Consider the following 27,284-nt stretch of genomic DNA (forward strand, 5'->3'; position numbering starts at 1 on the left):
AATACCTGACACAACTTTGGAAGCTGCTAGAATAAATACCGATCCTTTCCATTTACTGCTATCCAGCTACCACAGCAATCTGCTCTTAGAATGCATGTGTACCTGCCTTCTATGTTTATGGCTGTAAAATAATGATATCCAAATAAATATTTTTTCTTTTTTATCTCTATTTTCCTTTTCACCATTGTGTTCTGCTTTTTTCTCCCAGTACCACACAATCTGAAAACTGCCATTGATAAATGTACAAGTTAAAATACCTTAATTGCTTTTATTACAGTTATGAAGTATTTACACCTTTTATGGCATCAATTGCTGTGGGAAAAAACAAGCCATTTCATAAACAAGCATAGTTTTATCGATTTAATGACTGCTTTATGATTTCCTTACTACTATGCCTGGTCAAAAGATAAGTTGTTTTTCCAGGATTATGACTAGCCAGTACATGAAGGTACATGAAACCAGTTAATGCAGTCTGTCCAGAGTGTGTTTCACATTAAACTCAGTACTGATATATACAGGGATTTTTGATACAGCCAATGAATACATAAAAGCAGACAGATGGCAATCAGACAAAAAATTTGCTTTTGTCTCAGATGCATTAAGAGCACTCAAGCACTCTTCCTATTTCCTTTTCCCAAAACACACAGAGAAATTATCTAACAAATCCCTAAATAAATTGATGAGATGTAAACATATAAAACCAGCTATTTAATTCTAGTAACTGGCTTTTTAAATTCAAATAGAACTTTTGAGAAAAACATCATAAACAAACAGTTTCATAGTTAAGATGATGCTACATACTTGAACTTAGCACTCAATTGATTTTTTATAGATTTCATGTGTTCCTTTTCCCAAGCCCACTGTAAGAACAAGCCTGACACAAAACTCTACGGACAAATACTCTCCCCACCCTTCAAGGCCTTTCCCGAGTTTACCAGCAGGTGGTGCGCTAGTCCCAGCTTTAATAAAGAGAGCTGTGTACTCTTGAGACTTCTATATGTCAAAACAATATATTTCGTGGCAAATTTTTAAAATGTCTTATTAGTAAATGTAAAAAACCCAACACCGTCTTAATTTTTTCCTAAGGACAACACAGGGGATTTAATTTTATGATGGATGCAATAAGGAAAAGCACAAACCTAGCACAGATTTGCTAATCAATTACTGGTAAGGACTTAAGATACTTCTTAAAGGCATATCATGCCTTTAAGTAAATATCATGGAATACAACGCTGAAATGCCTCCCTCCAGTTCCAAGTATGTAATAAAAAATTATACGACTGGAAATCAGTTATGGCTATGGGTATCTGAAATGCAATTAGAACAAAATATTTTCATTAATGTAAACAATATAAGTTGTCAAGCAAGCCCTTTGGTTCTATGAAAATAAGTGTTGCTCATTGGGGTGCTGAATTCATGTTTCCAGCACAACATAAACTTCCATTTGAAACATCCTTGACTGTCTGCTTTTTTATAAAGGATCTGATGACACTTTCAATCAAAAACATACACTGAGGGAAGCAATTTTGCTTCAAAATAGGCAGATACAATTATAAATGTAGAATATCATTGTGTTTACACTGCTGCGATTGCTAGTATAATGTTGTCTTTTGGTCCGGTTGAACAGGCTTCACAGAGAGAAAATGCAGATGACAGAGGCTGAAGAACTCGGAACCACAACTTCCTTCCAGTAAAGTCTTCTTTCATTTCTTCAAGGTATTAAGCAATTCTGTATTTTCTAAGCTTCTGCAGAAGACACACACCTTCAACTGGAAATGGAAATTACCCAACCAGTTACACATGGTGGTTTCTTTCTGCTTAGATATTTGCTTTAAATATAACCTAGATGGAAAAAATTATGATGGTTTTCAGGCAAACTAGCTGCTTGGACTTGCCACAGAGCAAAGGTCAAGTCATATCATAGAAAATTTAAAAGAAAGTAACTCTTTGCATATCAGAAGTTGAAGGGCCATGTAAGCTGTAAATTAAGATATGGTTTTGATACTTTGTGGAGAGCCATGCGGGATATCACACTTTATTAGATCTATTAACTGTCTTCGTAAAGCAGCAATGAAAACAGAATATTATTTTTCCACCCTCAGACTTACTACATCTGAAGTTTCTCTGGAGGAAGGACCGAAGGAAGAGGTAGTGCCTAATTTTACCTGTCAGAGCTAGAAAGAAGCAGCACATAGAACAGGAGTAACAACAAAACTAAATCCTACTAATAGGTCCACCAACTGCTATGGCTAAGTAAGGGGTTTTATACTGCTGGGACTTTTTTGTTGTTGTTGTTGGGGTTTTTTAAGAGTTCATACTTTGTTGATGACACAAGGTGTGTTTGTGTACAAAAGAGGAAGGAGGGAAGAAAACAGATAAAGCCAGATCACGTGAGTACTGCAGGTAGCAACTGAAAAACATTGAACTCCATAGCAGTACCATGCAGCCAACTATGGAGCACACTAATATTTTTGGACCAAATTGTGGTGGTCATAAATGAAGTCAGTACCAATTTTGTTTATAGAGTGCAGCATTAGTTGATCTGTTGTGCAGTTCAACTAGGATGTCAGATGACTGGTTTTACAACCATTTTTCTCTTAAGCAAGGTATGTTTCACCCATCTAGCCCATACCACACACATTCATTACTGATGCCAAGGGAAAAAAAAAGAAAAAAGATTGTAGCATTGCCCCCATCTTCCTTCTTGGTTGGGTTGCCATATTTTCTTTTATCTGTTTAGTGAAGAAGAAAAAAGTCCAATAGGTAAAGAAGTTCTCTTAGCTTTTCTTTTTCGTAACTCGGATTACACATTGCTTCAACAAATGCTCATCTCTAGCTACAGTAATACCTTTGTGCTTTAGTATTTCTGATTGAGGAATGTTACATCTGTGGTACAGTCAAACAGACAACTGTGAGGATTTCTAAAAACACATAGGAAGGTCAAATACTTTGGTTCTTTATTGAGTGAATCCATCTATGACTTCGGTGGCAATTTTGTTTCTTTAAAGCACTCGCCCACAGAGGGTGTATGCCTTTGTCCTTTACACCTATCAAGAAGCGATACACCCAACACATACCTTAAACAGGAACTTCCATACGCCACCCTGTTTTGCATGTTACAAAAGCTTCCTCTTTGAACTTTACACATACAGAAACTTAACAAAGACATGCCCACTTCTTAAGTGTTTTTATTTCTCTTGAGAGAGAATTTTTAAAAAACACAACCCCTACAAGTTTTGTTATATTAATTCTGTGCCTCCCTGAAATCAGTATAAAAACGTTCCCATAACTTCAGACTAATTTTCCTTTACATCTACTTTGTATGACATGGTATTGTAACATTAAAATTACGGCTAAGAGTTTGGCAATGAGACAATGAACAGAACTGCAAGTCATTATGACTAGGATTTTGCTGTGTATTTCTGCTTTCGGGAGCAAGGTGGATACTAGAGTCTTTAAGCCAAATTTTGTTTTCTGACCCCAGCATGTTTCACGCAAAGCACTTCACAAGAGGAAAAATAAACACAGGAAAGGCAGCATAATGCTAACAGCATTGGCAGCATAATGCTAACAGTCATTTAAAAAAATATCCCGGCTTTACTGAATTATAAAAGAAGTCATACAGCAGGAGGGAGATGCATCATTAAATGAAACATTTTTAGCAGCTTTAATAGAAACACAGCTTTCCCTTTGTTTTGATGTAGTGAATCAGTGATTTATTACAAGTAGATGACTTTGCTTTTCTTTGGCAAACTGATAAGATTTTCCTGTTACTACCAGGGATCACAACAAATCTGGATTTTCTGCATTTACTTCCTTGTTCATGCAGCAGCAGCATCAAGTCTGGTAAAGGATGGTGTTTATTAGTTACCTACCTACTGCAAATACATTTATTTCAATTAAAGAAATCACACATCAGGAAATAAAGAATGAGAAGGTTTTGCTAAAGTTGAAAGCTTGAAAATATTTACTTATACTTAATAAGTTTTTCAAACTTGTGTGGCTTTTCTGACTTCTCAGCTCATTTGTTTGCATCCACAACTACCCCCGTTTGCCCTCTATATATCACACAATGTAATACTGTGTTGAAATAAACTGCATCATGTTGACCTTACATGAATTTGGCAATTAAAAATCCATGTATTCTACAATACTGAAACAGGAAGATGAAGAACTCCAGTTTTTCACAAACATTTTGCTGTTAACAATCCGCACAACAATCTAGCGGGGTGATAAGGTGTGTGTCCCTCGCTTACACCTCACAACATGCATCCACCGCAGAGGAAAGGACTGCCAGAGGCCAATGAAGCACTCGAGCTCACAGTCACTAGCAGTCCGCTGCTGGTCTACCAGAAGGGATTGGTGTCGTGCCAAATACCATACAAAAGAGTAAAATGATAGAAAGTGGCTTGAGAACCAAAGAGTTCTAGAGAACTGCTGTCACCATAAAGTGGGATGGTAGGCAGCTCTGCCTTGTGACTGCTTTGTTTAATGTAGGTTCCTTTAGGCAATGCTGACTGGATTGCTACAGAACTCTGGCCCTATTTTTGGTGCTGTATCCTACTGGCTTTTCCTCCTGAGTTTGTAAATCTTCAGTTTGCCACCGTCTGGTTACAACAGTGTCTGTGCAGAATTCCCACTCGCTTCAGCAGGGAATTCTGCTTTAGAAATCAATAGCTCTGATGATAAAGTCCCAAGTTTAAGATAATAATCTCCTGTGCCTGCTTCAGCAACGTTTGGTGTCAGTGAAGTCAGCAAGTCTGGCTGAGTGAGGGCTAACTGAGTTTGAACTTAAAGAAGTTACGTTTTCCAATTTACTCAAAAAGAAAAAGAAAATACACAAATGAAAAAAGCTGCTTCACAGCTGTTGCCCGGACAGCCACTGTCGTGGTCTGCAAGGCTACAGGAACCCTGATGATTCACAGTGCTTAGGATTAGAAACTGCCAGACCACTTCAAGTTTGGAGTTACAGAAGATGAACTAGTTATTTTGCCATTTTCTTGTAAGGAAATAACCAGATGAATCAAATTTGAGTAAGAGAACAGCCCTTACTCAAAGCAAGAGATATTTTGATATAAGTGGGTAAGGAACAGACAGTCTCCCATAATAGTATTAACATACATGGCCTTTATTTTTCTGCAGTAGCATAATTTAAAAAATAGCTTTCAGTGGAATGGACCAACATAATGTTAATATGTTAACAAATTTAAAGAAAAATTGGGAATGTTTTTATGTGAGTCTATTGAAAGACAAAGCATGCTTATGTATATGCCTTGAAATTCTATTTAATTTTCTTTTCAAAATGGAAAGACAATTCTTAAGAATTTACTGTTATTTATGCATATATTGAAAATCCACAGACTTTTGCTTGAAGAATTTACAGACTATGCATCCTTACTGTTATTAGTAAGGCTCCTCTTTTTTAAAAAATCATCCCTATGGTGCATTTATTAAAATAACATCAGCGTACATAAAGCAAAGCAGAACAGGGGAGAGGGAGAAGGAAGACAAATGTTACAAGCAGGGCCTTTTTTGCTTAATTTCTGAGCTTAAACACCAGTCCAATTATATTTTGATCTACTCATTTTACATGTGTAACTTTCCAGAACATGGTCCAGGTGTACTAATAAATAGTATTAACAGTAGAAATAACTTAGGCCAAGAAAATTTTAAGGTTTTCTAATGTCTTCATTTTGGTGGGCAAGACAGAAAGAGATTTAGCAAGAAGAAAAGATGTGTCAGAAAAGGAAAGAAGGAAGAAGTATCAGTAGAGAACAGGGAAGAGGGTGTAAAAGACAGAATGTGAGTAATACCAGAGTCTAGTATAGTCCAGATCAAATGTTTCAAGTTGAAGAGACTGTTTTTCCATTGCTTGACAACTGGTAAAACTGGAAGCGCATTTATCTGAATTTTAACAGCTGTGCACAAGCACTTTTCAAGCCTTACAGAAACAAGGTCACAAAGATGACTAGCTTTATCTTAAAAATATTGCATTGTGAAGGCTAAATTATTTATACAGAGCACTTTTTAGGGAGTGTCACGCGTGGTGAAATCTTGTCCGAGAGCAGCAGAGGGGGAGGGTGACACAGGAGGGACGCTCACCTGCCAGCCCCGGGGAGAAGGGCAGAATCCTGCTGCGCAGCACCGCTGGGGCGGGTGGGCCATGGCCACCGCCCCCAGCGCCTCCGCGGCGCGACGGGCCAAACCCTGGAAGTCTTAAATGGAAGAAAAACCCAAAACCTTTGTGCACACTCCCATTACTAATAGATGAGCGGGTTTTAAAATTAATTTTCTAGACTGGCAGCATCAGACAGTACATGGCCTATATCCTGCAGTCCAGACAAATTATTTCTAAGACTCTCACTTGCTAACACAGCTCCACAGCAATTGAAGCTCTGCCATACCCCAACACCTGAGTTACAGTTTTCTTACAAATCCCCCATTTGCCACACAAATCCTGTACCTTGCACACTGTTGAATACCTAGGCAGCACACCACCACAGAAAGGGAGCTCAGCTCCTCTAACCACACAACTGGAAATCGCACCTTGACACAAAACCTGGCCTGGGAGGTTTGCTTTGCTTCTACCTGCTTTTTTGCCTTCTCCCCGCTGCAATCATCAGCGCTGCTGAGGGCTCACAGGCTTTAGGCGCCCCCAGAGGTGATCTGTCAGTGATGGCCGGCGGGGCTCCCCCCCGGACGTGAGGGAGCGGCCTCCCCGGGGCTCCTCAGGGGGAAAATGGCGGTGAGGCGCCTCAGTACCTGAAGGGGGCCTACAGCAAATATGGGGAGGGGCTCTTGATCAGTGAGTGTAGCAATAGGATGAGGGGTAATGGTTTTAAACTGAAGGGGGTTAGATTTAGATTAGATATTGAGAAGAAATTCTTTACTGTGAGGGTGGTGAGACACTGGCCCAAGTTGCCCAGAGAAGCTGTGGATGCCCCATCCCTGGAGGTGTTCAAGGCCAGGTTGGATGGGGCTTTGAGCAGCCGGGTCTAGGGGGAGGTGTCCCTGCCCAGGGCAGGAGCAGTGGAACAAGATGATCTTTAAAGTCCCTTCCAAATCGAGCCATTCTAAGAAATTGATTCTAAGAAAGGCCCCTCGCCCCTGTGGGCAGCCTGGCACCTGCTCCCATGAGAGCCTGCCAAGGGAGACAGCAATGGCGGGGAAGAAAGGCGGCCATGTCGGGCTCCCTCACAGCCACAGGCGGTAGTGGGTAATGGCCACGGAGGCCCAGCGGACACTTTTCACTCGTAATGGCTTAATTTGTCACAGGCACTGGGCTCTCGTTGTATGAGGGGCCCTCAGAGGGACTGCATGTCCCTCAGCCCTGCAGAAGGACACCACATCCCCATGTTACATACATGCAACAAAGTTATCTAAAAGTAAAAGCTAATTAAACCAAAATCCTTTGGTCATCAGGTCAAGGTACAGCATAAATAGGGTTGGTACCGCCTTCCTAAAGTGTGCTATAAAGGTGCGTGATCTTTGATCGGGGTGAGGCACCACAGGGAACGGCTCTTTGGACTGGGTGTCTGCACAGTCTTTGGACTTCCTTTGAAGGGTGCAATTAGCGGCAATGGCTGTTTTATGATGGGAGATAGCTTTCAGCAAACAATCTGCCCGCTCTCTAGTCCCATCAGCACCCGAAGGTCAATAGTTACTCAGTCCAACTGCAGTGCCACGAGTCCACTTCCTCGCTAACGCTTTTTTATTTCCATTTCAGTTACACTTTCAGGTGATCTCGTTATCTTGTGTGCTCCCCATACGGCAGGGATGTGCTGTACAGCAAAGACTTCAGGCAGCAAATTAAACCTGTGCTGAGTAGCGTGGCCATGTTTGTTTAATCTGAAAGCTTTTTTGGGAAATGTCCAACACCAAATATTGGTCAGATCCAGTGAATCACTCCCATTACTCTTGCTTGTTTTCTACAGCTAGTCCTAGGGACAACAACCCTCTGCACTGAGCGAGACAGATGACAACCGCAGGATGAACAATTTCCTTTAATGATTGCATCAGGCCGCTCTGTTAAGTTACTATTTTCTACAGAAACCACACGCGCCAATGAAGTAACTAGACAGTACAGTACTATACTAATAGCATCTTGTGGTAGAGAAATGCAGGGGGTAGGGGACATCAGACGGAGAAATGCTGACACCGTTGCTATCAAATGCAAAGAAAGCCAAACAAAAAAAACCTCAACACAGCTCTTTGATGTCAAGGTATCTTGTATTGTGGTTAAGGCCTTTAAGTATTATTGTAATAACAAAAATTAGTAATTAATTAAATATTGCATGTATACTGCAGAAAGCAACCTTCTGTTCTTCCAGAAAACTATTTACAAATAGACTACTTAAGTTATCACCCACCTGCAGTTAGAAAAACATGACCATAGATTCTAACGGTGCATTTCTAATGGTGATTAGAGGCATTAAAAACATATTTCTAACCTATATTTGAAAATTTAACAAGCCAGTGAGCATTTTAATTAAACTTTGTAATTAATATGAAAGTTGGAAGTGATACAGTTCCATGGAAAAGTACTAGGCAGGGTGAGTGAAGATAAAGATTGTTTAAAAACTCCAAACCCAAAACCAAGAACTGAATGGAGAAGACAATATGGAGAGAACAGAATGAAGAGAAGGAAGAACATTATTAAATTTATTTCAACAGCCTCTAAATTGTCCATGGAATAAAAAGTCATGGGTTTGCATAACACAGGACATGGAAGTCTTATTGTTCTCATAAAAGTCAGCTCATAAAATTCAGCCAATTAAATTTTTACTACAGATAACAGAGTTACGACAGAACAAGGAAATAATTTGTATATTGCTTTATAGATTTTTGTTGAGTAGTTGCAGGGGGGAGATACAGTAATTGCTCTTGGTGTGCTCTACTTACAAGAAAAAACTCATCTGTGCAGGAGACAGAGTATTTTCAGGGACAGTCTGAGAACACACACAATTGTCCCAAGAACGTTAACAATACTCATAATCTTTTTGAAGTGCAGAAAAATATTTTGATTTCTCACATTATGTGATTACCCTCCCCATAAATCTGTATTAAAAAAAAAATAATCAGCTAACAAAGCAAAACTTTCTATTAATTACCTTTGCTATTATGCTTCAGCACAGGATGAGAGAAGGAACAACTTGTGACTGATGGCAGCCACACTGCTTAATGGGCTACTGGAAGACACCACTGAAAAGTAGTTAAGTACAAAAATTATGTAAGAATAACTTACACTTATTTCCCTAATGTTGACAGATACTTCGTCATAGTATTGCAGACCATACAAGCGATTTACTGAAGAACAAACTCATTTAATTCACACATCAACTCATAGCACAGCACTTTGTTGTTTGTTTTGTTTGATACAGTCCAGTAAAAATACAGAAATATAGAATAACTTACAGAAAATATTTTAAAATACTTTGCTATTAAAATACTTAAAACTTGTATTCCACAGAGCACTGGATTTATGTGGTTATATGCTATTGAATCATCTTGTAATGTCATTCCTTAAAATGAAAGCTAAGAACATATCCTGAAGATTTGTGGTTGCTCTTGCTCTTAAACATAAATGCTGCTGAGTCATCCTTACTTGATAAACAAATATTTACGTTGCATCTGCACACAAATATGGGATAAAATAACGTTTTAACTTTTTTTTTTTTTCTCAGCATCAATAAATCTGAAGAAAACATAAAGCTTCTGGAGCCAAGCTACCTTAAAATTTGCGAGACAGCTTTATTAACTTAAGTTTTGTCTTTGCTGCAGCAGAATAACCTAAAGTGCTTCACTATTACTCACTTACAGGGACTTTTTCCAATTAGCAGTTGTTTCACTTTTGCTTTCTTCCTTACAGAAAGTAATACGCATTCTGAACATCCACTCTAAAAGAAGCTGTATAATATATTGTGAAACTGCTTGGGAGGGGACACATGCAGAAAATACCCACAAAAGACTGTTCTACCGCTGGATGCATACATCGCCTCATTAATTTACCAGGGGTCTGCCCATTACATTCTTTCCCTGGCCAATCCATAAGAAAACACACAGATGCTTAAAGAGGAATTGTCTCTTCATAGAGTCATTCCTAATTTTCATCTGTTTTTTTCTCTTTGTTAAAGCAGATGTCCCTAACAGCATGTATCTAGAAATGTTTTAAACAAATTGTTAACTGTGCAGTACATTTGAGCAAGCATATGAACTACCTTGCACAAAAAGAAGAAAGAAACCTTATGTAATTAGTTTTGGATAATGTAAGTTTCATAATTCTAGTAAATTTTTCTGATTTTAAACATGAACAGTATTTAAATACAACAGAAATTAACTCATTTTCAATTCCCTTTTAGCCATACTTAATTCTTATGTTCTAATCCTGCAGTCTCAAATATACCCTTAAATAACCTATTGGACTCCTCAGTGGGTTAAGGTGAGCGCGTGTGTTAAGTTTAGTATTAGCAGTCGAACACTGGTTTTGACTTAAATTGTCATCACATCTAAGGTAGAAAATGTATGCAAGTATACTTTATGACCACATAGCTTGCCATACAAAGACATCTCCTGGCTATGATGACTATTTGGTCTGTATACAGCATCAAAATACAGTATAGAGAGGGAGCAGACCAGGAATTGCAATTTAGAAGGGCTTTTGGGTAGTCTCCGTTTATGAAATTTACATGGAATGTTGCAAAAATTTTAAATGTATTTTATTAAAAATATATAAAATTACAAAATTCATGTATTTTGAGAAAAAAATTTCTATAAAAAGTGTGAAGCCTTTTTCCATTTATAATTACTGTCTGAATATTCAACATTTGACATCAAATGCCCACTGAAAAGGAACATTTGAGACAGATTTTTGGACTGTGTGGATGTTGTATGCCAACTTCTAAGGCAACATGAAACTCCTCATCCAGAGTCCAAAAAATGTAGGGAGACCCTAAAAATGTAGCAGAAGCATTTCCGCACACTGATTTCAGTAGTCAAGTTTGTGCAGAAGTGATTCCACTAGATTCATAGGGTACCTTTTTGAGGCAACAGAAACTTGTCACTTCGTAAGCTTTCTGACATTTTCCAGCTCTTCTATAGGTTTCCATTTCTGATGAACTGTTAATAGCTGGAAGAAATTCAAAGGAAAATATGAAAAAATTAGCAAAATCCCAGTGAGCATTTACTGCGCTCCCACCCCTCCCCATATCACACATGAACTTATTGCTAAAGAAGGATCTCTAGTAACTTTACATGTTCCTTTCAGAAGAAAGCAAAAATAGCAACTGATGACATATTTAATAATTTGTTGAACAAAATCACTTGGCTATTAAATAAGTAATAATGCCAAATCGTTTTATTTTTCCTTATCCTCGATGCTCTACTAAACTAAGATTTTTTTCATTCAGGCTGCAGTACTCAAAAACGTTCCTAGTTAATTTTGTAATTCAGGAACGAGGCAAGGGTAAACAGGATTTTCTCTATACTCCAAACTTCCATGGTTATAAATAGAATTGAGTAAATGGATGTTGGGGATGAGGGAACACCAACCAGAAGTAAACCATAAATTCAGGATCAGCCCTAGAAAGCAATAGCTGAGTCCCTATCATTTAGTAATACAAGGAAGATACTTTACATAAAGTAATGAATTAAGCAGTTAGTTCCATTTTTAAAGAGATGTATGTCACCCTCTACATTTTTTCCTCATTAATATTTTTCTAGTGCTTACATGTTTAAATAAAGTTATTCATTGCGCTAGAAATATATGCTATTTATACTGACTATATTATTTATACAAATTACCTTCTGAGGCTTGGAAGGATCGACAGTTTCCCATGGTTCTGGATTTCCACTCTTGTTAATGCTTTAAGAGAAGATAAAACAAAACAGGTACTCTGTTTTAGGGTGTGATGTGACGTACATTTTTCTTATGTGAGCAGTCTATTGTCAGTTGAACTGTTCATGTAAGTAGATCCCTGAAACACAAGTTTACAGGTTTGGGCATTTCTGTTTTAATCTCTGTGTAGGAATGAATGGTGGCTTGCTTTATCTGCAGCTTCCAAAGCACCAAACCAGCCAACAGTGTTCAAGTATAATGCGTTATTGCTAGGGAAACAAGCTGAAAAATCAAAACTAAATAAAAAACACAGAGAAAAAGTAAGGGTATTCTTACTCATGACAGCTAAAATGTCTGTTCCAATCACTTTAAAGTAAATATAAAAATTCCTAAAAGCTTAAAGAGTATAGGACTTACGTCCAATTATTAGCCAAGCCATTATCAAATGCTGCCCTTTATATACAAGTCAATAGCCTGGTTACAACATATCTGTACGTCGTCTACCTATTTGATGATTTGAAATTCTTCATAAGAACATTTAAAACCTAAAACACCTAAAGCAAAGAAAAATTATAAGCTATTAAATCAAAAGTTAGGAAGTAATTTGGACTACACTCCAAATTAATAATTTCTTCAGTATTTACAACCTGCAGATACCTTAGTCATTACTAGTAGTCTGGAACACCCGCACGGGTTTATTTTTTTTTTGTTGTTGAAAAACTTCATGGTCAAATATTTCCATTGAACAAAGGAGGTTAGGGTAAACTCCAAGCAATAAGTATTTTGCTTACATGACATCGGATTTGCTGAATAGGGAATAAAAGGAAAAAGAGAGTGCCCCAACTGCTGCAAAGGACAGTACTCCAACCAGGGGAATGAGCTGAAAGACATAAAATGGAGAAGAGTTGAAGAACTGGTGCTCCGGCTATGAGCCATGAACAGGGGGAAGAGTTACAAGGCATTAAGGTGTGATTATCTATTAAGGCATATTACCTCTATATTAGTACTCACACCACCTCACTTTCAATGCATAAATTTCAAGCTACACGCGCCCCTTGCTACCACGATTTCCTCTATAAGGTGCTCGTTAATTAAATGGCACCTGCTTGAGCCAGCTGGCGTCCCCTCGCCCAAGGGGCTTATTTACCACAGAACCAACCTCTCTGGCAAACTTACTTCTTTTTTTGCTTTTAGTATCTGGAAGAAGTTCGTGCGCATCCTCGCTGCAGCTGCGGACCTGGAACAAACGGTTCGCTGTTACCGTACCCCGGGCGGGGACCCCCCCACCCCGGGCTGCGGGAGCCGATCCCGGGGAAGCGGGCGCGACGGCTCCGTTACCTGGGCGAGCGGAGACGGACCGGCGGCGCTGCCGAAGGGCACCAGCGCCGACGGAGGGTGCTCGCCGCCTTATATGCGCCCAGCAACGCCCGCCAGCGCTGGCGGCGCCCCAGCTCACGGCAGCGGCACCGGACGGGACGGGGGAAGGGCGCCCCCCGGCGCGCAGGCGGAGGAGCGCTCGGTGGAGCTCCGGTCTCGCAAGGGACGCGGCGTGTGCTCTTCCCGCCACTCCTTCCCTCTCCGTTACTGCTTCACGCAAACCTTGCTTCTCCCTTTCTCCTTTGTCTCCTTGTTTGTCCCTTTCTCCAGGAGGTGCCTGAAGAGCAGCGTGTCTAGGCAAAGGCACAGGTTCTTCTCAGAGCCCAGCAAGGTGCCCCGTGACCAGAACAGGAGCCCGATTTCATTCTGTCCCCTTTTACTGCACCAAAAGTTTAACCCTGGCCCGGGTTCCCACCGTACTACTGTGTTATGCAGGTCCTATCACTTTCCAGTACCTCTGTCTACAAAAAAAACTCCTATGGGGGCAGCTAGAGGAGCATAAATCTGTTTCTCCCCCCAGAAAGCAGGAAGAGGAAGGAGAGGTTTTCTTTGCTGCACCTCTGCTGGCTTCACTGTAGCAAGGAGGGGACAGGGCACAATTAGCTCTGCTGGTCCGTCTAGGGACCAAGTACAGAAGTCAGGTAGAAGCATCTTTGAAAGAAAGGAGCTGACAGCATTTTGCTGTTCTAACGACTTTCAGGTCTGGGAATTCTAAAGCAGTACTCTCAAACACTGGAAAGCAAAACGGAGAGTTACCTTGAAGGTTTTCATACTTGTACTTCCAGCACTGCTGCTGAGAAAGATTTGGGTGTTTGGGACATTCAGTGGCACTGGCCTAATTGTTGCCAGCAATAAAGCAGCAGGATGGTCCTTCCCTAGGAAATGGAGATCAGAGCCACCAAGCTGTAGGCCAGTCATTTACACCTGAACCCTTTCCTAAGGGTTCCTAAGCAGCCTCTGCTACTCCCCTTTGCCCTCCGCAGTCGCTAACTGCCTTAGAACTTCCTTTTGTGATCCACCTCATGGTAAACTGTGCTGCAGTGACACAGTCCCTAGTGTCCTCATTATGAGAAAAAAAAAATAAATTTGTTAATGGGTTTATAACTTAAGAACCTCAGCTGAAATAAGAAACTACCTTCAACAGTAGAGTATTTAGTTCGCAATCATTTTCATGGGGAAAAGGAGAAAACAATTAAAAATGTCCTACCCTGGTAAGTTAAAATGCACACTTAATTATTTCCTTTGATATATCTGTGTATTTTAGAAGACAACTTACAAACATGTATTGACAAAGAATGGTTGGGTGGGGAAAAGAATTCTGCAGAAACTGTTAAAACAAAACTCCCATCTCTAAAGGAATTATTATAGTTTGAATTGTTTGATTAGAGGCTTAGTATCTGCTTACTCAATCCAAATGTTTGTACAGTAAGTAGTAACTGCTCTAAAATTATTTCAAAAAACCCAGACTCCTAAACTTAACAAGGTATTAAGCACCGACAACCTTTTTACTGCCACTGTATTTTGGAATCTGCTTGTAAGAAAGCAAGCCTATAGATACGCACATACAAAACACCTTACACTTTACATAGTATGGGACTTGCTTCTTTCTATTTATCATTCTGAAAGCTTCTCTGTTTTTTTTTTTAAATATTCACTGTCCTTTGGAGACTTCACAACACAATTTAAATTAAATATTCTTGTTATGCTAGTGTTTGTACTGAAAACTAGGAAATCTACAGTAACGCTAAGCTGTTCCACAGTGCTTTATCCAAGTATCTCAATTACTCCTTTCATCAGACAGAGGAAGCCTAGCCAAAACAAACAGGACTTTGATTTATTCTCCATTATTGAAGTCACAGATTTTTCATAAGTGAAATTTTACTGTATTCATATACACTGAAAACTACAGTAAGTTCAGTATAAAAAAAGCAGGAAAAGATGTAAGCCATTGCAAAGTCTTTGTAATATATTTAAAAATACCTATGCCACATCACTCCTTTTTGATTCAAGAGGCTAATTCTTGATTATTAAATTTTTCATAAAATTCCAAGTCTTTTATGTTTAAGGATGGTTTTACAGTCCTCAATGATTTTACAAAATGCTCGTGTTTTACAACAGTTGCTTCAAGTCCATTCTCTTGCAATGCCAACAAAGCAGCCTTTAAAAGAAAAAGAAAGAAAAGAAACAACTTGAAGTGCTTATGTTTTAAGTTGCAAAGAAGTTATTGTAAGTATTCTAAAATATTTTACATGAAACCAAGTTTTAGGTAAAGTATCTCAAAACAGCATTGTGTAATTTATAGTTATTTAGCAATAGATACAGTAATCAAATAAGATTACTATAAGTTTTTCATTCACTTTTTTGTCTGGATTAGACAATATCCCCTTGATCACTTATATTTTTGTATTTCCTTCCTAGTCTTCTCTCTTTTTGTGTAACTTATGTCAAATACTTACAGATTTCTCAATTTTTTTTCCTCTCTAGCCTTGACAGTACATGCTAATTTCAGATAAAAATGCTGCAGTTGCTTGCAGTACATGGAATGCAACCCATCTAGATATGAGCTTGGACTAGGAAGGGCCATGTGAAACAAAGGGTAGTACAATTCCTTAACTTCTAGTAAATTATCAGAGAAAGCCTTTATTCTTATTTGGCTTTTTTATTTGAAGAACCAACCATTGTTCAGTTCTTCCACTTTACTCATTCTCTTTATATTTTCATTACAAACTGTGAGAGAATCTGTACTACAGATGGCTCAGTAACATCTGTGAGTTATCTCTCTTTTTTCACTGAAAGGTTTCATTTACTGTTCAGTTCACAGACTAACCATGAGTATTTCTTACCTCCTTGCACAGATTTTCAATATCAGCTCCAGAGAAGAGGTCTGTTAGGACTGCCACATCTTCTAATGACACATCACTATCTAATGGAATTTTTTCTGTGCAGATTTTCAAAATGGAAAGCCTTCCCTGCACGTTGGTGCATATTATACAAGAAAACAAAACCAAACCAACCAACAATTAATGCCTCTCCAAAGCAGTACAAAATCTGAAGTTAGAACTAAGGAAAATCCAAAAGAGTACCAAAACTATGTTAGTTTTGGTGGAAGAGTGAATAAAAGGCTATTAATGGAGATTATACTTACTCTTACAGTTATCTCATTATTAAAGTCTGTTATTCACAGTTACTCATTACTTCATCAAAACACAGTATTTTAGGCTAAAGAATCCATATTTGGCCTGCTTGGCTCAATATTTGTTGGGGGGGAGGCTCAGGACAAGTACCTACACTACCCTTGGAAACAGGGTACAAGAATGATTTGAAGCAACGACAGTGAACTTGTCATGGTACTTCCTAAACTGCAGCTTGATTTTAATAATAATACAGAATTATTCCAGATATTGTCTATTTTCTATATGTAATACTATAACTACATACACCAGTTAAAATGTTACTGGTCTTTAAATTACAAATATAATTATTCCTTTTTAAACTTCTCCATTGTACCCTGAGTTTGGTGACTGATCTTCAGTGAATCGCCCATGAATTGTTAAATGTATTATAGGAATATGCCCCCTTTGCTCTTAAAGTAAAGTATGCTGGCAATTAATATTTTGCCATTTAAAGCCTCGTATGGATTTGTAATACCTCACCTTCAGATCTGGAGGTGGAATATAGATGACCTTGTCTATCCTTCCGGGACGCAATAAGGCATCATCCAACATATCCGGTCTATTTGTTGCAGCAACTACCATGAAATCTTTGTTCAAAGTTTCCTGAAACTCTAGCTAAGTAACAGATGATATAAAAAAAAAAAATAGCGCAACACGGTTAGGATAGATATTATCTAGAGACATTAGTTAACTACTAATGAGAAAAGGGGAAGGGCAAAAAGATGCCGTATCTTTACATGTAGTTATTTTCCTTTCAATATTAGTATTTTATTTTTCTTGAGGCAAAACATGCCTTCTTGCAGGCCAGGTTAGATGACAAGGAAGAAATGATCAGAAGGCTGGAGCACCTCTGCTGTGAGGACAGGCTGAGAGAGTTGGGGTTGTTCAGCCTGGAGAAGAGAAGGCTCTGGGGAGACCTTATAGCAGCCTTCCAGTACCTAAAGGGGGCCTACAGGAAAGATGAGGAGGGACTCTTTATCAGAGAGTGTAGCGATAGGACACGGGGTAACAGTTTTAAACTGAAAGAGGGCAGATTTAGATTGGACATCGGGAAGAAATTCTTTACTGTAAGAGTAGTGAGGCACTGGCACAGGTTGCCTAGGGAAGCTGTGGATGCCCCACCCCTGGAGGTGTTCAAGGCCAGGCTGGATAAGGCCTTGAGCAGCCTGGTCTAGTGGGAGGTGTCCCTGCTCATGGCAGGGGGGGTTGGAACTAGGTGATCTTTAAGGTCCCTTCCAACTCCAACCATTCTGTGATTCTAAATACAGTTTGTATCTGCCTTGATGATAAATATGGACTTTCTGTTGGCCAGATTGTAACAAAGACCTTTTATATGCAAAAATTCAGTATCCTACAATTCTGAAACTGTTTACTTCAGTGTTCCCCCAGAAAGTATCATAATATTAAGACAGAAATTTAAATACAGAAAAGTTTGATATTAAGTGTTGTGAACAATTCACTGAAAAGTCCAGCTGCAAACTTTTTGTTTAGATAAGTAACTGATCATAATGGTACTGGTTTTGTATAAATCATGGATGAGAAAGCACTGCACATGAAGTAGGGAAAAGGCTTATAAGTAGTAAGTTGAGGAAGGAACCTGTATAATAGTAAAACCAGAATAATTAGTCTAAAAAATTACCTTAGTGTCAAGTCATGCATGAAGATTTTTGTGACAGAAGATGAACACCAACTAGTAATGCTCAGTAGCCTGCGTGGGTTTTTTGTTCAAACAAAGTTTCATTGAGGAGCAGTGTATGTAAGAACAGTTAGCAACTTATCTATGGTATTTTCTAAAAACTAAAAATTGTGAAAGAGTAGAACAGCATCTTTCACATTTTTAAGCTTGAGGATTTTAATTTTAAAAACTGTGAATGCAATCAACTAAAATTTTTTGAACAACTGGATAGCATTTATCATTATTTTTATATAGAAAAAGGAACATAAATACCTTTATTTCCTCATCACTTTGTTCTTGACATCGACCCTCAAGCTGTAGTTTGCTTCCTCTTCTTTCTGTGACTTTCAGCCCAATACCATCCAGCTCATTGAGAAGAACAGAAAGAACCCGCTCTGAGACACCATGGCCAGTTTTGCAGTGTGACCGAGATCCCAAGATAGAATCAATCTCATCTAGGAATATTATTGCTGGAGTATTTGCTCTTGCTTGGCGAAAAACCTGTGGGGTTTTTTTTAATTAATAAAGTAAAATATTAATATGTACATTCTATCAGGTAAGGTGAAAACATTTATTTACGTGTATTTTGTATTTTACTTAACTTTAAAGATACATTCATACAGATTCACAAGAGCTGTTCTGGCTTATGTTTACTATAGGTGAATTCTGCTTCTTTTAATTTTTTTAAATGAACTGAAAACACAATGGTATAAATACTTTCACAATTTAAAACTGGTATAATTTTAGGGCCAGATTCTCAGTTGATATAAATGTGAATCTGTAAGTCATTTCTATTTAATAATCAAATGAGAGCCTTAACTATCATCTTTTCATTAACAAAATTTAGGGCTAACTAATGCTTTACAAAAACCAAGCAAAAATAAGCTATAGACCTTACAACAACCTTACAAAAATAAGCTACAGACTGTACCTGAGATAAAATCTTCTCGGAATCTCCAACATAAGGTGAGAAAAGGTCAGCGCCACTTACAGAGAGAAAGGAACAGTGACAACTTGTGGCCACAGCCTTCACCAGTGTGGTTTTGGCACACCCTGATGGTCCGTAGAGAAGAATTCCCTTTGGATGAGACAGGCCCATCCTAGCAAACGCCTGAGGAAATTTCATAGGCCACTCAATACACTGTCAATACATAAAAAAAAGGGATGAAATTCTTAGTAATGAAACTAGAGTTCATATGTAATCAATAAAATTGCTGTGCACATTAATTACTCTCCTTGTACAAACATTAATTTACATTTGTACATTTACAACATTAATGTACAAACATTAATTTGAAATCAGAGAATACTAATTTGGTCTTCCTTCATATAACGCCACCCTTCTTAAAGTTTCCTCTCTGTCCCAAACAGAACAAAAGGCAAGCCTTGGAAGATGATACACAATAGCCATCTCTGGCTACAAATTCAGGAATCAAAAAAATTATCTGGCTACAAGTTAAGTGATTTTCAGCTACTAAAAAACATGCCTATTTTCCCATGATGTTACACTTGGTGGTGATACCTTGTGACTGGAAGATTTCTAACTTAAAAACATTGTAATAACTTAATGTAATATAAAAAAAATGTTTAAAATACAATTTATAATCAGGTAATTTGCAAGAGAATTCATTTCTATAATGTAGCATACAGAATACCTCTGAGGACATGGTTATTAGAAACTAGCTGCTTATCTAAATTTGTTTTATACGTTACCTGTTTTAACTTTAATTTCACATCTTCAAGACCACCAATTTGCTCCCAAGTGACAGGTTTACACTCTGTTAGTCCAACTGTACTTCGAAAAGAGGATGGTTGGATTTTTTTAAAAGCTTCTTGGAAATCTGCCATGTCAATTGCTGTTTCAGTTGAATCCTGAAGAAACACAGATAAAGCACATTAACAATACTTTTACATAATAACTTATAATGGCCCATTAGTATGCAAAACACTTCACAAAAGGCCAAACACAACTAATAAAGAAGCAAATTCCCACCCTAACAAGCTTAAGCACTGCAGACACAAAGATACAATGCAAAGCAGAATATATTCTCTTTAATGTCAAGTTTTTACACAGGAAAAGCCAATTTTAACAGAAATTAATGTTTTAAAGAAAAATAATGTTTTTCCCTAAATTATAGCTCCATTACACAGTGATCTGCTGAATCAAATGGTTGCTGGTTTCAAGGTTACTACACATCAAACCCTAGAATCTCTTAAATACAAATAAAAATATTCCAACTTACATTTTCACCACATACTGGAGAAAGTAAGGCACTTTATTATCTCAAATAGGCTAGAAAATGCCACTATTAAACTACAGATGCAGTAATAGAACTAAGATGTATTTTACAAAGCGAATGCAGTTCTCAAGGCAAACAGGTCATCTACTTATTCATTATTTTCATTTGTCCATCTACTTCTTTCTGAGATACCAGGCTCAAATTATTTTGCTTATTATTTTCAATACTTGTAAGGTATCTGGAGATGGAACGTATAATAATAGGATGCTCTCTTCTTTCTACCACTGAGTGAAGACAGAGGGTTCTACTGTTCTCTGTAGATGCTCTGACTCTGGAAATTTTGCAAATATGGCTTTAAATCTCCACTCAGTTATTCCAGATGAAAAAACCATAGCAACAGTATTTTACAATTCTTGTAAAAGTCAGACTAGATAGAAAGAATATTAAGAAACAGGTATTATAGATATGGAATTAGAGAATTGCTAAGACGTTAAATTTCTGCACACTGGGAAGTTGTTTACCTTGTGTCTACAATCTACAACAATGTTATATCTAGCCATACAACCCAAATGATAATAGTTATTATCACTAGCAGTTACATATTTATGTGTCAATCTAAACTTTAATTTGCAGTTATTATTAAGAAGTAGAATTCTAAATTGCTGATAGCTTCAAGAGAGAGCTTTGGTGGACATTCTAGTTTAGTTTGCCAAAAAAGATTAAAATCTCTGCTTCGCGCAATCCTAAAAAGCTAGGGATGAGGATAAAAACTTTCAGCAAAGCTTTTCACCCAAAAAGGGGAGAACAGCCTTTTTTGGTGAGAACTGAAAGGACAAGTGAAGCGGTATATTTACATTTATAACACACTTGGTATTTTTTCAGTATTTTAATTTGTGAGTTATTCAATTTGTTGAGCTTTTCAAGTAAGCTGAGTATTAATGGGGAAAGGTTGGTACATATATTAACAACATTCTTCTTGACTGATTTGCAACCATACCAAAGAGCTGTGGAACACAGCCTGCATAGCAGCTTCTCTGCAGAGTGCTGTAAGGTCAGCTCCAACATACCCAGTTGTCATTTCTGCCAGTTTAACCAAATCAACATCTGTAGAAATCGGCATACTAGATGTCAACAACTGCAGGATGGATCTTCTTTGTGTAAGTGTTGGTGTCCCAATAATAATCTAAAGCAAATACAATAAACAAAAAATTTAAATTGATATTTTGCTATATTCCTCTTATTTCATACACCTAGGAAGCAACTTTGCCTCCACTTTATACTGCTTACTGAAGATTTATACGTACTTATACTGCAACTAAAGAATTTTACAAGAAACTCATTACTAGAGCTATACAAATGACAACTATTTAAAATACCCTCCATTTACACTTACTTTCCAAGTGAACATTGTATAAACAGTTGTTCACAAGACACTGTGAGCTAGTGTCCATCAAGTCCTATTTTAAGGTAATTTCAACATAAGATATAACATCAAAATAATAATTTCCTTGCATCACAAGGACTGAATTAGATTCATCCGAAAGAAAAAAAAAATCAATTAGACAAACATTCATACATGATTAAAACCCTCGTAAAATACCACCATAGAATATATCTCAACAATCTATAAGTCCTGGAAAATAATAAAATTATAATTGTGAAAGCATGCCCCCACTCCTGGAGATGGCCCAGGAGTACATTTAGCCAGCAAAATAAACAATGTAAGCAAAAGCATTATGTGCTGCATTAGTGCATATGTTTGTTCTTCTTTTGACCATTAGGTTAGCAGAAGTCTTCCACAATAGACCTAGCCCCTGTTACTGAATCTGAATAGAATTTTTGACACAACAGGCTACTAGTTCTCTGTCACAATAAGCTTTTAAGGAGAAATGCATAAATGTTCAGTCTAGGGTTTAAATGAAAAAAAAAAAAAAATCTATGTCTGCAATGCTAAGCACCTGTAAGCAAAAAAAAAAAACCTCTAGAACAGGTCCATGTCTTTATCATAAAGAAGCATACTCTCCTTGTTCATTTTCAAGTATTTGGAGTTCTCAGTTTCCTGAGTGAAACATGCTCCCTATCTTACCCAAACTAAAGAAACAGGACATCTCAAGCCTGTAGAATCCCACTATGAAACAAGACTGGTAGACATAAAAAAAGTAAATTACTTTATTAACTGACCCCTGCTGCACCTCAAACGTGCAAAAAAAAGCACATATGAATAACAGGGTTTGCTTACCTCTCTGTCAAATCTGCCAGGTCTTCTCAGTGCAGGGTCTAAGGCACCAGGCCTGTTTGTTGCTGCCATAATGACCATCTTACCCTCACTATCTACACCATCCAGTAGCGTTAGCAACTGAGCAACAATACGATCTTCAGGAGCATTGTTCGAACTTCCTCGCTTTGGGCATAAAGAGTCAACCTCATCAATAAACAGAATGGTTGGGCCTTCATATGACATTTCTTTGCCCTTTTCAAAGACTCTTCGCAAATTCTCTTCACTTTCTCCTGGTCTTGAACCATAGAGAGCTGGGCCACTGATGCAAAGCAGATACGCACCCACTTCTTTGGCTACTGCCTTTACAATAAGAGTTTTCCCTGCTCCCGGGGGCCCTATTAATAACACCCCATTAGGGACAGAAAGCCCTAACTTCTTGAAAGTTTTTGGGAAGCGGAAAGGCAGATCAATCATTTCTTTCAAAGACTTTGCCACATCATCTAGTCCCGCAATCGAAGTTTTTGCAGTGTCTTCTGATAAATGCCTGTACCATTCAAAAGTGACCACCTCCTTAATTTTTATGCTTGTTTGGGGGGTTATCAGTCCGGCTTCATCTGTCACAGGGTCCACAGACAGGATTTCAATGCACACCACAGGATTTTCAAGATTTGGGGCAACAGTAACAACATAATGAAGTGAAACATAAACATTTCTTAGCAGTTCTCTGATCGTCTCCTGCAAGACTGCTCTGCGAGTCGACTTTTTCACTGCGGAGCCCTTAAGGACCACTTTCACAGCCGCCTTTTTTAACTGGCGCCACGCCAGAAGTTTCAGCTGGCCGACACCCAGCGTGAGGCCCCTCAGGTCCCCTGCGGTCACACCCGCCGTTTTGCAGGTCAGATCAACCTGCAGGTACCCGTCAGCCAAATCGTGCCTGGGCCAGGCCGTGCAGAGACAGCAGCCGCTAGGCAGAGAGACCCTCAGCGGGGCGCCGATCCTGGCTCCCAGGAGGGAGAGGGCGGCAGGTCCCACCCTGCACCTCTGGGTGCCTTCATCTCCCGGGTCCAGGGGAAGCACCTTCAAGGCTGCCGCCTCCATCGCGTTCCCTCCTTCTCTGCGCGGACCCGTCCAGCTCTTTACTCACCCCGCTCCGCCGGGGCCCGCCAGCCCCCGCCGCAGGCGGCCGCGCTGACAGGGGCCGCCGCGCCTCAGCCCCGCGCATGCGCCACAGCGGAGCACGCGCACTGGGGGCGTTCCCGCCTTCCCTCGCGCTGCCGCCTCAGGCGCGGATGGGGGAGCTCAGTGAGGGAGCGCTGGGCGTGAGGTAAATGCTGCCTTCTAATGTCAAGCTGCCCAGTTGTGAGCTCTCTCCTGGCTTCTTATACCTCTTCCCACAAACGAAAGTATTGACATTCCCCTCGTCATTATCACTCGCCGCCTTTTCCACAGAGCTGATTTTGGTGGGCCTTCCTCATGTTGCCTCCTGCTTGTCAGGTTGGCGCTTTTTAAACATTTTCCTCAAAGTTGGGCATGCGCTTTCCTGTGTCCCCTGTCAGTGCCTCCCTCGACTCAGGGTTGCACCTTATTTACCAGCGGTTGGGGTTGAGTCAGGTGTAGGTGCTGGTTAAGAAAAGCAAGTGGAGAGCCATGCATTGAGTTGACAACCTGCTGATACAAGTAATTAGGACACACATTTTTTTTCAACAATTGGTAAACCTGTAGTAGTATGTTGTTGTGACATGCTCAGTCAGCACTGAAGAAAATTAATTGTATAACCTTTTGATCCACTGCCGCCTTAAGTTATGCCATGAATTGTGCAGTCCTTTTACAAAAACCTTCCAGGAGATCTGTCAGCATTGTGGGTTACGAGATAAAATCATGATCTGTGAAATTTAGTATGTACATAATTTTATTCTTGCAGGTGGCTTCATGCGAGCCAAGTTACACATGTACTGAATACATGCAGGCTTCATTTGAGACCACATATGTGCAAGAATTGGGATCTCAAATACACAACGCCAGTCAGCCATAGTTATGTTCACAGAAAACACAAAGGGTGGCTTACAGCACAACTACGACCTGTCCAGCATGTATTTTGAAGGCCTCTGGAGGGGAAGCATAAGGAAATCTTTTTGCTGGTGTCCTGCTTAATCACATTCCCTACTGAACCAAGGGCTGTACGCAAAATATTTTAGCATCATATACGAACAAAAGCAGGCAGCGTTAACAGAGCCATTTCAGCTAATTTTAGGTGGTGAGTGGGAACTCAGAAGAAGGGTGTAGGGCTGAGCAGCGTGAAAAACAGCAAGTCTTCTCTTTATGCCTAATTATGTGCAAAAAGGTCTATGTTCTATTTCCTTTCAATTCATGATCAAATTTTCTCCTTTCAGTGTTTATTTTCTGTTCCTTTTCTCCTGGATATCTACTTAATGTTTCTTTTCATAGCACATTTTTGTACTGCATGTGTATGCAAATGCTTATATGGAATATACAGACTTATTAGGTATTTAGTGTGGAACAGACTAATGTCTGTCCAGAGAATGTACAGACAAAAGATTATAAGGAGCTTTCATTCCAAGAAGAAGAATGTATTTACAAGCCAACATCTTATAAACACATTCTCTTTTTATTTCTTTCCCTCAAAGGTTCTCATAAACACAAGTGCCCTCCAGTACATACTTGATTAAACAAAAAACATACTCTGTTTAAAATGGCAGATTTGTGTTTCAGAGAGTTCCAAACTGTAAGTGGTAGACATTCTGCTTGGTTTTAAGAAGTTGTGCTTAGGGAAGAAAAGTATGGAAATTGTGCATTTTAAATGAGCTCTGTGGTTTATATTCCTATAGTTGTTCTTTGTAACAGACTTACTGTAAAATCTGGAAAATCTGATTTCTTATGAGAAGGAAAACACCTGCAAATTTAATCTTGAGTGACAAAGAATTCCAAAATAATAGTTGTTAGAATTATTAATTTGGGCTTCTGTTGTCTTTAGTGACTTCTTGCTGATTTTTTTAATGCCACATGCGTGGAAGACATGCTTTGCAGCAATCCCATCTATTTTTCCAATTTAAAATTTTCTTTGATACAGAAAAATGCACATGTAATTTTTAAGTGGTAAGAAAATAAAATTTCCCCCCAACTCAGTAGAACAAGAATATCTGGTTAGGTATACCTTTTCTGTCAGTATTTCCGATGTCATAGTACAACAGTGGAAATTACCCGTATTTTTACATGTCAGAAAAGTGTGAAACAATTTTGTAATACTGTTGAATGTTGTATGTATTGATCTAAAGTCTCTTTGAAGTCATGGACTTGAATTATGCAGCAAGTGACCTACTGAATGCAGTTACTGTCAATATGTGTAATTGTAGCAGGTGGAAAAGTTCTTGATCTCTTTATGCGTAATTGAGTGCAAAATAAGTTGAAGAAAATAGTACATTTGAATTACACTTCTTTGCCACTAAGTATGTGTCTAACTAGAAAAAATGTTAGATATTATGTGTAAGGCTTGGATTATTGCTTAGAAATGTCTTAGCTGACAGACGAAAATACAGATGTTCACATAGGTTTTTGTCGGGAGAACGAAGGAAATAGAATCAGAATTGGCAAAGTTCGGGTCAGCTAGGCAACAAAACCCAATGGAATAACAGAGGAAAACACAGAGATTTTTTTTTCTTATTTTTTATTATGTTCTTTTAAGAATTCTGCCCGAGTTACTGTTTTGAATACCATTGAAATGTAGTTAAAAAAAACCCAAACAAGTTAACATTACTGGGAACTTGCAAACTCAGGAGCAGAGCTCTATGTTTGCCATTTTTTTGCCTCTTCTTAACATGTCTGTAGTGAAAGTGTGGTATTATCTATTGATAACATTTGTTATTATGGCCCATTGTTTTGTAAGAAAATAACTTCCTAAAATTTTCACAGCTGAAGTTAAGTTTTATTAAATGTCTGTGTTACTGATATTTGGTTGCAAGTGACTGTTTTTAGCACGGGGAAGGACAACTAGTAAAGCTGATTTCCAATTTCAGTATTTTTTAAATTATTGACAGTGGCAAGCTAGTCTACTCCTGGACAGATTTTTGTAAATGTAATTGGATAAGTAGCACAGCAACAGTCTCTTTTCCTTCCTGCCTTTTGTTTATCATGATTCCATGATTAGTTTAGACAGTAAAAGAGAGGGTTCCACCCTTTATCAGCTTCATTATATAATTCCTGTCCTTCCTTTTGATAAGAAAAGCATCAGTATGGCAAAGATGATGAGCTTATTTGGTGTAGTGCTTTTTTTAAATATTTTTTTGTGAGTTAGTTAACTGGCACTAAATCTTGATTTTGTGCATTGCAAGGCCATGCAATTGCCTGTGTCAGTGCAAAGAATGGCTTGAAATGGGTAGCCGGAAGAGGAGGGAGGGATGTGACCTCTTTTGTTGGCAGTTCCAGCTTGTGTCATCACATTGATTGTGGAACTGCAGGCAATGGTTTAGGGGAAATACAAGACAATGCCACCAGCCTGCTTGGCAGGTATTTATCAGTAATAATTTCTGAAATATGAACAGAACACTTTTTGTTTCACAACAATATGAAACAGAAATGAAGTACTAATTCAGGAAACACAGTAGTCTTACATAAGAATGGTTAATTTGACAGTATTGATGCACACTGCTAATATTTTTGGATTTATTCTAGTTATCTATAAATTGCTACTAAGTGTAAAACATAAATAAATCTAACAACATGCTTAGTGTCCAATATAAAAACTATGATATTG

General features: G+C 38.5%; 2 protein-coding genes across 5 annotated transcripts; both read right to left on the reverse strand.

The window, feature by feature from the left end:
- Positions 1-8,210: 8,210 nt before the first annotated feature.
- On the reverse strand, positions 8,211-13,268 carry C9H15orf48 (chromosome 9 C15orf48 homolog). Of its 2 annotated transcripts, XM_054213801.1 has the most exons (6): positions 13,172-13,268; positions 13,010-13,070; positions 12,625-12,713; positions 11,800-11,860; positions 11,034-11,125; positions 8,211-9,201 (listed from the first exon to the last, which is right to left on the reverse strand). In XM_054213801.1, exons 2-5 carry the CDS (start codon positions 13,049-13,051, stop codon positions 11,057-11,059), a joined length of 261 nt encoding a protein of 86 aa, XP_054069776.1. In that variant the 5' UTR covers positions 13,052-13,070; positions 13,172-13,268; the 3' UTR covers positions 8,211-9,201; positions 11,034-11,056. The 2 variants fall into 2 exon arrangements, with proteins under 2 accessions (XP_054069776.1, XP_054069774.1); XM_054213799.1 differs by having other exon boundaries at positions 8,211-11,125.
- Positions 13,269-13,413: 145 nt separating this feature from the next.
- Positions 13,414-23,735, reverse strand: SPATA5L1 (spermatogenesis associated 5 like 1). 3 transcript variants are annotated; one of them, XM_054213763.1, is made up of 9 exons: positions 22,538-23,735; positions 21,296-21,481; positions 19,772-19,930; positions 19,050-19,199; positions 18,332-18,559; positions 16,864-16,998; positions 16,054-16,179; positions 15,191-15,368; positions 13,414-13,503 (listed from the first exon to the last, which is right to left on the reverse strand). In XM_054213763.1, the coding sequence occupies exons 1-8, from the start codon at positions 23,612-23,614 to the stop codon at positions 15,216-15,218; spliced, it is 2,214 nt and encodes a 737-aa protein (XP_054069738.1). In that variant the 5' UTR covers positions 23,615-23,735; the 3' UTR covers positions 13,414-13,503; positions 15,191-15,215. The 3 variants fall into 3 exon arrangements, with proteins under 3 accessions (XP_054069738.1, XP_054069736.1, XP_054069737.1); XM_054213761.1 differs by having other exon boundaries at positions 18,990-19,199; XM_054213762.1 differs by lacking the exon at positions 13,414-13,503 and having other exon boundaries at positions 15,031-15,368; positions 18,990-19,199.
- Positions 23,736-27,284: the final 3,549 nt, after the last annotated feature.

This window comes from Rissa tridactyla, chromosome 9 (genome assembly GCF_028500815.1).
Source record: "Rissa tridactyla isolate bRisTri1 chromosome 9, bRisTri1.patW.cur.20221130, whole genome shotgun sequence".
In the NCBI taxonomy this organism is placed as follows: Eukaryota; Metazoa; Chordata; class Aves; order Charadriiformes; family Laridae; genus Rissa; species Rissa tridactyla.

Coding starts and splice junctions, on each gene's coding strand:
- C9H15orf48 (XM_054213801.1), bottom strand. CDS start 13,051: ATGCGCACGAACTTCTTCCAGATACTAAAAGCAAAAAAAGAA. Junction 12,714..13,009: donor TACTAAAAGCAAAAAAAGAA/GTAAGTTTGCCA, acceptor TATGTCTTTCAG/CTCATTCCCCTGGTTGGAGT. Junction 11,126..11,799: donor ATCCTTCCAAGCCTCAGAAG/GTAATTTGTATA, acceptor AATTTCTTCCAG/CTATTAACAGTTCATCAGAA.
- SPATA5L1 (XM_054213761.1), bottom strand. CDS start 23,614: ATGGAGGCGGCAGCCTTGAAGGTGCTTCCCCTGGACCCGGGAGATGAA. Junction 19,931..21,295: donor CTGTGTTCCACAGCTCTTTG/GTATGGTTGCAA, acceptor GTGTTTCTTCAG/GATTCAACTGAAACAGCAAT. Junction 18,560..18,989: donor CCGAGAAGATTTTATCTCAG/GTACAGTCTGTA, acceptor AAAACCCCACAG/GTTTTTCGCCAAGCAAGAGC.